At 28.5% G+C, this 15,020-nt stretch overlaps 1 protein-coding gene across 1 annotated transcript in view; it reads left to right on the top strand.

The window, feature by feature from the left end:
* The first annotated feature begins 668 nt into the window (after nucleotides 1-668).
* LOC148307725 (uncharacterized) overlaps nucleotides 669-15,020 on the top strand; it is a 163,593-nt gene continuing 149,241 nt past the window's right edge. The window contains exons 1-4 of the mRNA XM_088262919.1: nucleotides 669-762; nucleotides 2,098-2,238; nucleotides 9,725-9,806; nucleotides 13,557-13,590. Coding sequence (XP_088119045.1) covers nucleotides 669-762; nucleotides 2,098-2,238; nucleotides 9,725-9,806; nucleotides 13,557-13,590 — 351 coding nt within the window. The remainder of the gene's footprint in view (nucleotides 763-2,097; nucleotides 2,239-9,724; nucleotides 9,807-13,556; nucleotides 13,591-15,020) is intronic.

Raw genomic sequence — 15,020 nt, 5'->3', positions numbered from 1 at the left:
TGTGGTTTTCAATCATGGGTAGAATTGATGAATGTTACACGAGTGTAAAGTGATCACTTAACCAAGCCTATAGCGATAGTAAAACCTGTAAAGGCTCAGACTTTCATATTCTTCTTCTTCTTCTGTAAAAAATCAAATATTGTTATTATTGTAAACAAAAAAGTATTTCACGAAACTCATATCTTAGCAGCTATGCCCATTCCCCGTAAATCAAGTCCAATAGTTGACTACTCATGATGACGTCTTGATAATCCAGATTTGCGAACAACTATTTGGACACACTCAAAATCTTGTAAATACTATTATTGTAAAAAAAGCATTTCGCACCAAACTCGTATCTAAGCAGCTGTGACCATTTCTTGTAAAGCCAGTCCAATAGTTGACTACTTATGATTACGTCTTGATAATCCAGATTCGTGAACAAGTATTTGGACACACTCAAAATGTTGTAAATATTTTTATTCTTGTAAAAAAAGCATTTCGCATGAAAGTCGTATCTTAGCAGCTGTGACCATTCCTCGTAAAGCCAGTCCAATAGTTGAACGCTCATGATGACGTCTTGATTTATTGCCTAAATATAGTGTTCCCATTGTGCCACATTTCCCCACGCGCTCGTATAACCCTGCTTCTGCACGTTCTCCGTTGCACTTCGCTCCCCTCTTCGGCCAATGGGAGGGCGTACTGCCTCGGGGGCCACGCCCACCGACTTGCGATTGGTCTATGCCCTCCTCCGTGCTTCCTCCCTGCCGTCACCTTTTTTTGGTCAGCGAGGCTACCTGTATGTGACTGTACCCCCCCTCTTTATCTCGCTCTCTCCAACGGTCCTTGGTGAAATAAAGTAGGAGGCAATATCTGCCACACGTGGCCGGAATAAAAAATGCCTGCGTTATCCAGGTGTATAATTATTTGTGTCAAAAATGCCTTTATTTAGTAATTTATTGAAACTGTATGCACAGAAAAGAAATAAGTAACTTCATTGGCGGGCTAATTGCTAAAAAGCAATATATTCCAACCAACCAAAAACAGAGTAGTGATATTGGTCAAAACGTTTGATACCATACATGGCTGTTTGCAATCTTTGAAGAAACATAAATTACAAATTGATAACAGCAAGAAAGCCAAGGAAAAAGGAGTTTAGGGAAGGGGGTAGAGGGAAAAACTAAGGGAGGAGGTTTGATGGACAGTTAGGATTCTAATGATGAATAGTAATGTCTCAGACGTTTCATAAAAGTTATTAAGGAAATACGTAAAATACTACCTCTAGGGCGCTTCAACAACATTACAAAAAATCTCTTTACACACGTGTATCTAACATTTACCAATTCTACCCACGATTGACAACCACACTACTCAAATTCTAGCAAGTTCTATTTATATATGATCCAATTATGAAAAATTGTGTTTGAATCACTAGAATCACACTACAGACATCTATTGGGGAGATGAAAGATGTTTTGATTGAGCAGAAACTCTTTGATTTATATGTGAAGTCCGAACCCTGGATTATAATCACATACATGAAAAACGCCAGAAAAAATAATTTCCATTTTATTATTCTAGCGAAAAAAATGTAAAAGAACTCCAATTGGAGATAATCCGGATTTGTGGACAAGTATTTGGACACACTCAAAATGTTATGAATTTCTCTGTTTAATATCGGTTTGGTGTTGCCATAAGTCGTTTTTTAACATTGTTTGCAATTTTATATATTGGAAATGTATATTACATGGATGTTAGTAGGTACTCAAATAAATGTCTTTAACATGAGTTGTGTACGGTAGACCATTGTTCTGCAAAGTGTGTGCCGCGGCACACAGGGTACCGTGGTGGTGTGCCGCGCAAAAAGTCTAGTTTAGTGAAAATAACACGACTGCTCCAAATTTTGATTGCCTGTGCTAAGTTAAGTAGGCTCACATATCGCATTAAACATAATATGTTAAATATGTTACCATGATGTGGTAAATTTGACCCTCCGAAATTTCTTAATTTAGTAGGTGAACCTTGAATAGAAAACGTTTGCGAACACTGCGGTAGACGAAATATTTGTTATAGCTCTTGAATTAAATGTCTTATTGGTATGAATTACTTTGTCCCCAGACTCGCTGGATACGATCCTGGAAAACTGCAACAAACTCCTGGAAAAGTTTCACTACTCCTGGGAGATGATGCCCTTGATGTACGCCATTCTCAAGTACGCCAACTGTAACCTTGAAGAAGCCTCTAGAAGAATCGATGAGGGTAAGTGCTCATTTTCTTACACCTGTAGAAATAGAACAAAACTCACCAATTTTTTTCAGGTTAGAATCTTAAATTCGCAGTTGCGGTCAAATGGATAAAAAACATTAAAGTGCATTACTTACAACATTTAAGGAACATTTAAGTTTTATGTGAACGTTTTTATAAATATATTAATTAAATTGTGTAGTATTAAATTTATTTAAAAAAAAAACAAAATGAGACTCAAAAAACATACCAAATTATATTTTTTTTGCGCAGTTTAATTATTTAAAAACATAAAAAATCTTCTTACCATATCGTATGAATGAATTTAGTATGTAAACGTAGGTACATTAAAATATATCATACGTAGTTTTATAGACGGCATTATATTATTTGGCATATTTTCATACAAGATCAAATAATTTATAAATGTCTTTATATAAATATATTTATATATATATATATATACATATATATATATATATATATATATATATATATATATATATATATATATATATATATATATATATATATATATATATATATATATATATATATATATATATATATATATATATATATATATATATATATATATATATATATATATATATATATATATATATATATATATATATATATATATATATATATATACATATATAAATATATATATATATATATATATATATATATATATATATATATATATATATATATATATATATATATATATATATATATATATGTATATAAATATATATATATATTTATATATATATATATATTTATATATATATATATATATATATATATATATATATATATATATATATATATATATATATATATATATATATATATATATATATATATATATATAAATATATATATATATATATATATATATATATATATATATATATATATATATATATATATATATATACAAATTTTATCTTGGGTTTATATTCTAAGCTGTATCTTATTGCAGAGCAGCGGATGACACTCCCATTAATGATTGAATTACGTTATTTTTTTAATCAATTAACGTTATTTGTTATTAGTTAATTTAATTTGACTTCTAGAAATAATGTTACATGAATTAACTAAAGATGTAAAGCTTAACTGCTCCGAGAGCAGCATAGTTGCATAATGTTTGTATTATGTTTAAGCATTTTTCCAAGTATTTTTTTACAACCGGACAAATTATGGTAATGCATTTTGCAGGGAGCTTTCGCCAATTCAATTTGAATCTTAAAACAAGTCTTTAGTCGTTATTATGTATGTATTTTTATATTTATATTTTCATATTTATTACATAAATACAGACAAACGTAACGATATGCTATCTTTTTTCATAATTTTTTTTTTGTTATATATACTGATAATATATATAACTATTACATATATTTCTGCCATTCTATTGCATGGAATAATTGCTGCCACAGAAATTCAACTGTTAAAAAAACGTGTATGCATTCATTGGTTTCACAAATTTCCAAAAAAACTGCATTTTGGGTCACAATTGAATGATCGCACCGATGTTATGAATCAGTTTGATACCTATCACATAACCTTGGGAACTGCACATTGGATAAAATTGATTGAAAATTAATAAATAAGAGCACCAAAGCACTTTAAAACCCTGCACTTCAAAACCATGCACAAAATTAATTTGAATTAACAATTTTACGTTTTAATTATTTTTAAAAAATAACATTGTTTACCTTATTTGAACAGGAGACTTTTCAGAAAATATCATAAAAATTCAGACCAGAGATATTGTAATACTTTACGAGTATTTCTCAAAATATAGGGTGACACGGAATAAAGGGAATTTTTGAAAACCGTAGTGGTAGCCATGAGCAGGCGGGACAGTGATCTTGAGCACATAAACATTTTGCCATTTTAGTATCCATGCAGCATGGAACAAGCAATAGCGTGCGTTGGCCATAAAAATGTTTTATAAAAAATAGAGACAGTTTCGACGTTTTTATAACTTAAGACGTCATTATGCCATCACATCAAAACACGAGATAAAAAAAAATGGATTCTTAATTTTGAAGAGACTGGATCTGCTCTAAAGAAGAAACCAACGACCGCAGATAGTGCAACAACTGAAGGAAAAGCCACATCACACACTGGATGACAATCAATGGAATCTATGCGAGAATTGTTCCGTAATCAAGTGATTTCAAGATATGATAGCGTTCTCTGGCTCCCTTGGTCACTGGATTTGTCCGTTTGTGACTTTTAATGTGGGGTTTTTTCAAGAATAAAGTGTACACGACTTGAGAAGAAATCTAAATGAGTTAAAACAGAGAATTCAGTATGAAATCCATAATATCCCAGCTGAGATGTTGCAGCGGTCAGTGAGAAATCTTAGCAGCAGATTTCAAGAATGCAATACAGGATTTCAGGATGGCATCTAAGGAACGTAATTAAAAAAAACAATCAATTTCATTATGTTTCTTAAATGTCAATTTCTAAAGCTTCAAATGCTATGAACAAAGTGATTCTTTTTCTTTTGCCTTTGGTTTTATTAGGTTGTTAAAAAGCTCCCTTTTTGTGTCACCCTATATAACCGATTGAACGAATCACAACAAATGGCACAATGTTACAATGTAAGTAAATATAAAAAAAGCAGGACTTAAATATTTTTAATTAGATTTTGATAGACAATATTTATTTTGTAGTTTAAAAATATTATCTGTCGATGTAGGTACTGTATGTGACGAGGAAACTTGGAATGGGTGAAAAAAAGTATTCAGTGTTTTCCAAATAATTTTTCACAGTATAAAGTGTATAAGAAAGGGTTTAACATGGTAATTTACACGTAAAAGGTCCATTAAATCTTAACCCTTTGGCGACTAAAAACAAAAATATAGGGTTTTTTGGTACTCTAGCGAGAAACATCGGATTTGTCGGATCTGACGTCACGATTTATAAAAGTATCAAATACATTATGAACAGTATAGTAGGGGTGGGCTCCTTGCAAAAAAAAATCGGTTCATGTTATGGTTTTTTCGCAATAAGTTTTATATGTATCTACAACATTTTGAGTGTGTCCAAATACTGGTTCACAAATCTAAGTTATCTCCAATTGCAGTTATTTTGCATATTAATTTTTTTAAATGCCCAAAAGCCCAAATTTAAATGCCCTTTCTTCTTCATCTATGTTGATTTGTCCACAAAATAATAAGTTTTATATCGATGTTAATAATTAAATAATCATTTATATCTTACAATCAGTTTATATATTACAAAAACACTTACTTAAAGAGAAACGAAAAAAACATAGTACTTTGAACCGAAAATTGAACTAAATTTTTTTCCGTGAAAAGAAAGTTGTGTAAGGCTGTGATATTCTCCAAATAGGTACATTTTTATTTATCTGAGTTCGATTACCTATTCGATAACCTATTTTCAAAATATATACTAGAAAGATTTATTTTCAATTGACCTGGGTGTTCGTAATGTATTTTTCACATTTAAACCTCCTTATCTTACTCTTATACTTGCAGATAAGCCTCTAAAAGTAGAGGCTTTGCAGGTCATTAAAAATATATTAAAAACTTTTAATATTGAGTTTTTGGCAATTGAAGAAATCCACTCAGAAGAAAGTATAAGCTGCAAAACTTATACAGTTGAAGCATAAGTAAGGCCATGATAAGCCGTGTTGCATATACCGTAGCTAGATTTCAGGTCTTTTTGTACGTGAAAAATATAGTTTTATAAAAAATACATTCAAAATTATTAATAAATAAATTCTTACGTTTAAATGGGCCTTTTACGTGTAAATATGTAAAATATATCTAAATAAACTTACTTTCCTTGAATACGTATGCAAAAGTTAAATAAATTTGGCCTACATTAATGACTTTGTTTTACTCATTTTAAAGGTTTTCGTTATTATTCCTCACCTGTGTACCATGTAACTGTTTGTTGTATTTTCCTGATGTTTGTTAAACGAGTGATCCACATAAAATTACATATCACATTTTAGTGTAATTTCAGCCCATAATAATTGCTGAAAAAATAGGTAGAATATCTCCCAATTCGATATGATTCGTACTAAAATTTTGTTGAGGAAAATAATATCATTGCTATGAATATGGTTTTAAGTACATAATTTTGATTCTAATGGATATTTAAAATTAATGTATTTGTGCCATTAAAAGCATATATGTAAGGGTATATGAACATCGGTTTATGAAAATTAAATACCGATTATAGGGGTAATTTATGAATCGTCAGGATAAATTTAGGGACACCATTGTCTGTAATGATGTCATGTTTCGACAAATCCAAGTGACAAGTGACATCCCTTATCTCTTTATTTATGTGTATATTATTACATAGATATATTTCTTTTAATGCTGAATTTCAGGAACATTTATTATGAATAATTTAGTGTAGTATTGCGAAAAAGTAACAAAAAGTTTTTTAAATTTTAACTGCTAATGTTAAATGTTATCTTCATTAATAGGTGTTAAGTTCACATGAAATTTAGATCTGTTACCTATGTCTATGCCATGCAAGCTTTTGTGAAGGTTCTTTTATAAAACTAATTTTATGTTATTTTCTTATAAATTAATATTTTGTACAGCCATTTTTATGAATTTGCTGAATTGTAAAAAAAATATTTATAATGTTTGATTATATTGAAGAAAATATATAAATTGAGGAAAATGATGTAAAATTTAGCAGTTTTAATTTGTACCAACAATAGCGATTTAAATATAACCAGAAAACAAAAGTCTCTTATTTAAGAAAGTAAATGACAATTTTTGGTTGATTTGACTAATCGAAAATACGATGAGAGTAAATTGTAAAAAAATGAACGTTATAAATGTATCTATTGTGACAAAATATGTACACATGAAGAAAGGAAAAAATGCATTTTTTTACGGACTAAGAAAATTTTTACTTGTGAGTTTTTTTGTAAAACTTTTCCGGGGTATTATGTCGTATTTACTGTGAGCTTTTGAAGAACTTCCTAAAATAAGTGCTCAGAATTCCGCAGCTTCACTTGGTGACGGTTTGACATTTTATCATTCCGCCGTGGAACATTTTAAAGTAAAAAATTGCCCATTATTCCAAGAAATATCCCAGAAATGCATGTTTGTGACAAAAATAAAACTTCAAATTACAAATTGTTCATTGTTTTTATTTAGTTTATACATTTACACTTTGAGACTGTTGTTTTCTTGTTGACATAAGGATTTTATTGCATTTCGCGAGTTTAAAATTATTACATCCTCTTACTGTCTGTTTGCAATATGTAAACATATCATTAAAATAAATGTATTATAAAACTGAACGTAAGATTCCTCTTTTAATTAAAAATAATCAATAAATGTAATAAATTTACCCTTTGAAATGCAATAAAATTTTTGTGATTATTGATTGATGATTTAATTGTAGACTATGAAAAATAAATTTATATGTGTATTTGTATGACTGTAGGTACTAATGAAAACTTTCGCCAATATTTGCAATTTTTTTAACAATGCGTATGTGGCAGATGTAAGTTTTTTTAATTGCCCTAATAGATTTAAAGTAATTTTATGGAAATACTCACATTTGACAAATTAAAGTCCTTGCATTAAATTTGTATACGTATAATTTATATATAATATTTGCAATTTTTTTTAACAATGCGTATGTGGCAGATGTAAATTTTTTTAATTGCCCTAATAGATTTAAAGTAATTTTATGCAAATACTCACATTTGACAAATTAAAGTCCTTGCATTAAATTTGTATACATTCGAATCTCTATTACAGTCGAATCTCTATTTTCTGGAACTCAAATACCTTGATTTTTTACTCAGTGGAAGAATATAAATGAACGATTGGCAGCAGGTGAACGAAAATTGTTTTTAAAACATTTTGAGTGTGTACAAATCATTGTTCACAAAGCTAGGCTTCTCCACGTATAAGATATGTTTACATTTTAACATCCCAACGTAGATGAAGAAAAAAATCCGTCTCTGTTAAATAAAAAGCTTACTCTAATCAACCAATGATTCTGCTATGAACTCAAACACGTAGCAACGTGTGAATCATAAGATATGTGGATACGCATTTAAAAAACAAATATTGTCAAACTAAATGTATTTACGATCATAAACGATCATCACAAAATTTTTGGTGGGTTCAAATCCTTATTCAATAATCTGGGTAGGTACTCCATTTAGGAGCTGTTTTCTGAAATCAACCATAGATGCTGACGCAAACTCAAACATGAAAAGACATGAGATTTACGATATACATATGTATGAGTTCAAAAATTTTGGTATTGTGGTTGTCAATGATGGATAGAATGGTGAATGTTACACGTGTATATCTAAAGTGATTACTGCATGACGGGTTGTTAGCCCTGTTAATACCCAGACATCCATATTCTTCTTCATCTATGTTGAGATGTCAAAATGTAAAAAAAAACTTCAAAGCATAACGTTGCATATGGCAACTTATAAAACATGCATATGGCAACTTATAAAACATGCATATTTTAGGTTTTAAAAATACTGTCATCTAATTTCCTGTTCATTTCTTTGCTTATATCTCCACAACATAATCTGTTTTATCACTTTACTAAAGTATATTTCAGATCTAACTACTTACCCTTTCTTGTTGAAAGGTACACGAAAATACTGAAATTGTAAAGAAAAATAATATATGTAAAATAAATGAATCTGATTTAAAAATCTTAAACAGATTAAAACAAAATCTGTTAGTGAATCAATTTTCGAATTATAAATTGAAATTTTGTAAAAAAAGTACATTTCATAATTCTACAGAATATTAGACACCTTAAAAAACAGAACTTACTATTTCGTTTCCTGAATTTACGAAATATTTTAGCAAGGTGTGCTGAATAAAAAACTTTGAGAATCTGTGGATAAAATTTTGATAATGGCAGGTATCTTTAAAATTTAAAAAAAATTATAGTATTTTAATTTTACCGTCTAATTTGCAACAAATTTTGGTTCCAATTATTACTGGTGTATAATTTTTTAAGATTTTTTTTTATTTGTAAAGAGAAATAAGTACTTTTCCATTTAATTTTATTTTACAATTAATAGTTCTCTTAACAATTTATGAAGACATATTTTTTATACCTTCAAACAAGCGATTTTTCGTAATTGCATCGTCTTATTTGCAACCAATTTTGTTTCCAAAAATGATTACTGGTGTATTTTTTTTAAAATTAAAATTCATTATTTGTAAAGAGAAATTAGTACAAGTCCATTTAGTTTTATTTACAATTTATAGTTCTCTTTACAATTTATTAATGGATTTTTTTTTCAACCAAGCGATTTTTCGTAACCGGACCATGCCAACCCATTAAGCTCGCAGATGGTGGTTCTACTGTATGCCTGTTAAGTTATTAACCCAATTTATTATTTAACATTCCAACGCATTGCAATTCCGTGTGGTGACATGATTGCGTATATATAAAAATGGCAATTGTTTGTTTATTTTCACAGGGAAATGGGTCATCAACGAATATGCCCGTCAGAACAATCTCAACATGTTTGACGGCGTAGAACTGAGGAACTCCAACCGCCAGTACGGATAAAATAAAATAAATAAAATTAAACACATTAAAAATAACAATTTGTGATGGTCTATGTTTCTACCTCGTAGTGTTACCAAAATTAGACTGACCACAACTCACAACTCTTCTAACTAGACAAACAGTTCATGCGCTTGCTTATATACAATTTGTTTTTAAAATGTTTTTTGTTTTTTTTTCTTTATGGTGTGCGGATCAGTCTCCCCCTGTCACATGTATTATAATTTTTTTAATACACTTTTTTTTGCATATTTTATTTTATTTAAAATTTGACTAACCATACACCTTTTGTTGTTTTAATATTTCCTTTGAGTATATAGAATATGTATGTTTGTATAATAACGTATAATGTATGCCATATTCTTAAATCTAGATCAGGACTAGGGAACATATTGGTTTCTAAAGGACACATTTAATTACCCGATTCAACATGATGCCACAGTAAAGAAAACCTTGTCACCTTCCCATAAACCAAATATTAAAAAATAAGAAACGATATACATTTACATATCAAATTGATTTTTTTTTAAATATGCATCTCACTCACTCTTTTCAAGAACGTCATAAATAAAAAAAACTTGATTTTTCAGGAGAACGTTTTTTAAGTTTAAAAATATAATACAATGTATTAAAAATAAATATCAAGCCACTTTTTGAACTTTTTACTGTGCAACAGAACTTTTTAGGTAAAACCAGAAGGTTTTTTCTTCATTTGAAAAATATTTATTATATTTAAAAAAAATAATGAAACAATACATTTTCTTCAAAATGCAAAAACAATACTTTCTGCCCTGAAGCGGGTAAATATTATGTTAAAAATATGCCGCTTTTGCTGGGATATAGTACATTTTCTGGGCATTCCGAAAACATGCACAACTGAAAATTGACGATTTTTGATTTATGACGTTCTTGAAAGGAGTGAGCGATATGTATGTTATACTTACTTACTTTAGCCTTCTCTTTGTGTCCACATAGTATTGAACAAAGGTCTCCCTCTTGGACTTCCATAGTTCTCTGTTGGACGCGACTCTCTTCCAGTGCAGGCCCGCGACATTCTTAATGTCATCGTACCATCTTGTCTGAGGCCTTCAAGGCCTCCATTCAAGAACTTTTTTCGTCCAACTATCGTCAGACATACGTGCTACATGACCTAGCTTGTTTCACTTTTATTCCACAAATCTTTGAGCCTCATCTGTTTGGTCTTTTCCCTTATCTAAACATTCGTTTGGTCTGTAAGGGAAATGTTTAGCATCCTTCTCTCCATTGCTCTTTGTTTTACCCGGAGTCATGTTATGTATTTATGTTATACATACGTATATTATACAATCCATCGACTAATTTCCAAATTATGTGGACACAAACTCACGGAAGCTGATTTTTTATATATAATTTTTAAAATTTGTACAAGTCAAAATGCCGTATCAGAGAATCTAAGAGCGCATGTTTTCCATCGCTGGTCTAGATAATAATTTCCCAAATCGGTCTAAATAGAAGACCCCCGAGGATCCATTTCCACATGCAGGTGGTCTATGTTACCGAAAAAATAAAATGGGAGAGCAAGGCATATAAATGATTAAATTTTGGCAGATATTCACCAATATTTAGACATGATGTAAATCTTTTATTAAAATTAACACATTTTCTGTGCAATACTTAGCCATTAAAAATACTTAATAAATGATAAATACCTACCTATCTGCTTTGCGTTGTACAACGTTTATATGGTTGCTACAAGTTTTTTTCCAGACCCGTAGTGAAAATTTGTTTGACTCACCAAGACAAGATAAGATAAACAGCACTGTGTAAGCTTCGAAAAAACATTTGAAGTTTTTGAGTGTAGGGAAATTAATTTTTGGTATCCTGGAAACAAAACAAAAAATATATAAGTGGTCTACGAGTAAAAATGACTGGGAACCAGTGGTCTAGATTCTATATTATTTGATGAGTTTTCTCAAAAAATATTGCATGAAAGACGAGTTATTTAATAAATTTGGCCTAATTTTCTTTTCCAACCTAAAAAATGAAGACTTAAATTAAAATTTAAAAACCCATATGTAGATATATAGACAATAATAATAATAAACAAAAATATATGGCATACATAATACAATACGCGCATACATAACATTAAGGTAGAATAATATGAATTCCGTTTTGAGAGTGTGTTAGTGCGTAAAACATTATACTAAAAGTACTTCTATTCGTAAAATATTTTTTTTTTAGAGTCACGTACTAAAAATCGCAAATTCACATGAAATTAAAACAAAACTTCCATAAAATATTCAATTTTAATTTCTCAAAATGTTGTGGATATTAGAATAAAATGTATACTTAGATTTCATTTGTAATGCGTTTTACCTGGAAAAATAACATAAAATTATTGTTCTAAACATCTCTGTTTTGGTTTATTTAAAATATTCAATTTTGTCAAGTCCACTACCAGTCTGATGTCGATCTGACGAAACACAATAGCTGGTTAGATAAAATTAATGTTGAAAAAGCTATTTATAATAGTTGGTATTTTATTTTTTATAAAATGCAGTTTCGCTAGGAAATGTCAGGAATAAAACTAAATTACAATACTCAAATATTATAATTTATTGATGGAGACTCCACATGAATAATAGATAAGTTCATACAAATTATAAGCTTTTGATAAATAAATAAATGAAAAACTTGATAGAAGTGTTTTTTAGGCATATGTTTCAAATTCACAATAGATCTCAAAATAGAATTCAAATGTGCAAAGCATCTTTTCGACTTCTACTAATTTTTTTTTCTGTTAACTTAGTTTGTGCTTGATAAAACTTTTGTATATAAAATTTATCTTTAACATTTCTAAATTTGGCACGCAATTAACAGCATTTACGCACTAAAAATTAATTTCATAAAGTGACTAAATTTTAGTCACTATATTGTAATATATTACATAGTAATTAACTTTTTTTAATGCACAAAAGCCCTCTGTGCTAAAACTGTATGATCAGCATTTTACAATACGTATTCTTAAATAATTTAACTTTTTTTTAAATAGTAAAATTAAACACTGGTTTTTAGGGTCTAACTTGTATACTTTCTTTAAAAAAATACAAGAATAAAAATATCTTAAATCCCATGTAAGGGTATTGTCAAACTACTGATAATGCCCCAACAAGGTGAAACAATTGTCACGAATTTTGTATTTTTTATATAAATATTTATTGAAAAAATTGTTAATTAAGTAGACCTTAAAAATCGGTGTTTTATTTCAAAATTTACAAAATTAATTTTGGAGTTCTACAAATTAAACGGCGAATAAATAATTTAACCTTAATTTATTATAATACTTGCAGAATATTATTCACCAAAATTGCACCATTTAAATTAATAATATTCAATTTTAAGTTTTATTGATATTTCAAATAGTAACAATAGAATTAAGGAGAATTAGAAAAATCTTATCCTCATTTTATTCTAATTTGATAATATTAGATTTGAGACTTAACACATTTTACTATATTTTTAGTGTGACCAAAGTTTTTGTCACATATGCTAGATTTGGTCCACTTACGATTCATTCAGTTTTAAAATCATGACTCTTTCAGTCTTTTCTTTGCGTACATTTTTGTAAATGTATTCAAGCTTCTTTTTTTAATGTTTTTTTATTTATTTATGCGGCTTCTTTTCACGTTATTTTTTTTATTGCATGCCATAGCTTTTATTTTATCTGACATTGTTATACATATATTTTTTTTATTTTCTAGTTCACACATAACGTCCACTACAACCATTTTGGAGGTAAAATCACTTTCGAGACATATCCAGAAAGATTTTTAATTAAGTTCAATTTTAAATATAGTGGGTAAAGTATAGTTCTATAAATATTAAATATATTAGTAAAAAAAAAAATATATTAAAATGAAAAAAATTTTTTTGAGGTAAACGCATTTAAACTTGATAAGGATGATAAGGGTTCATGGTATTGTTTTTTTTTAATTCGAATAATTGAGAAACCCTGAACAGTTTCTATAAGAGGGAATTTTCCTCACATTTTGGGAGCATATAGAGCGAACCAAATCAGGGTTTCTCAATTTACATCCATTTATAAATATTTTTTGAGAATTTTTTTGCGCTTTTTATAAATTAGTTAAATATGATGTTTTATAAACCTTTTTGGATATGTCGAAGCATCATTTCGCAATAATTGTAATATTTATACATTTCAATAACCATGTTTCATAAAATGTTTTTTGCTCATCATTCCAAACAATCAATTAAGCGAACATCATAGCCGTTACAAAATATTTAAAAAGTTATATTTTCATATTATTATTATTGAAATACATTTAAATATACTTAATTTATTGAGGAAATATATTTATTCAACAAAATAACGATAAAACGATGGTACCTTTATTTTAGAACCGAACAAAATGCTTTTAGCCAAACTATGTATTTTTATAATTAAAATGTAACTTTGTTTTAAAATCACTATAAATTTATAGTAAATTAAAAACGTAGTTATAATTTAATTATGCAATGTAAAATCACAAAGTTAGTGCTTCAAATATGAATTATATGTATTTTTATTTTTCATAAATATTGTTTTATAAATTCGGATTTTAATTATGCATCAGGATTTAGCTTATTTTGTCCTCTTACTCTGATCTTAAGTGCTTAAAATATATTTTTAATAAAAGTTATCTTAAATCTAGTGTGACACGTATTTTGATAGATTCCGTATTATCTTTTTAAAACTCTGTATGTGAAGCTGAGTCTAAATTTTAGACGTTGAAGCGGTGGTAAAACTTACCAAGTAAAACTTGAATTAAAAATAGATAGATATTACCACAAAGTAACTGCCGAACCAATCAAAGTATACATGATTGACAGTCACGCAACTCATTTCTTTTAAATATCATAATTCTCGTGACGTATTATGTGTGAGTTCTCTGGAGCCATCTATGGTTGAAGCCATTTATAGTTGATACATTTTTAAATAATGTGTATCAGGAAGGCTCGTAAACTTTCGTAATTTTTTTAACTCCAAATATGTATTTAACGTTCTAAACACCTTTCCAAAAAAATGTTTTTTTTTGATTTTTAAGAATGCTAGTTATTTTTTTTTATTATAACATAACTTCCTTATTCAATCTCGTTACAAAATGGACGATGCGATGTTACAAAAGTTTTATACATTAAAATGTATAAAACTAGTTTTTTATATA

Source organism: Brachycentrus maculatus, unplaced genomic scaffold, assembly GCF_059751285.1.
Source record: "Brachycentrus maculatus isolate JH-2025_06_01 unplaced genomic scaffold, ASM5975128v1 h1tg000191l, whole genome shotgun sequence".
Taxonomy (NCBI): Eukaryota; Metazoa; Arthropoda; class Insecta; order Trichoptera; family Brachycentridae; genus Brachycentrus; species Brachycentrus maculatus.
This window is presented reverse-complemented; position numbering and strand designations above follow the sequence as displayed.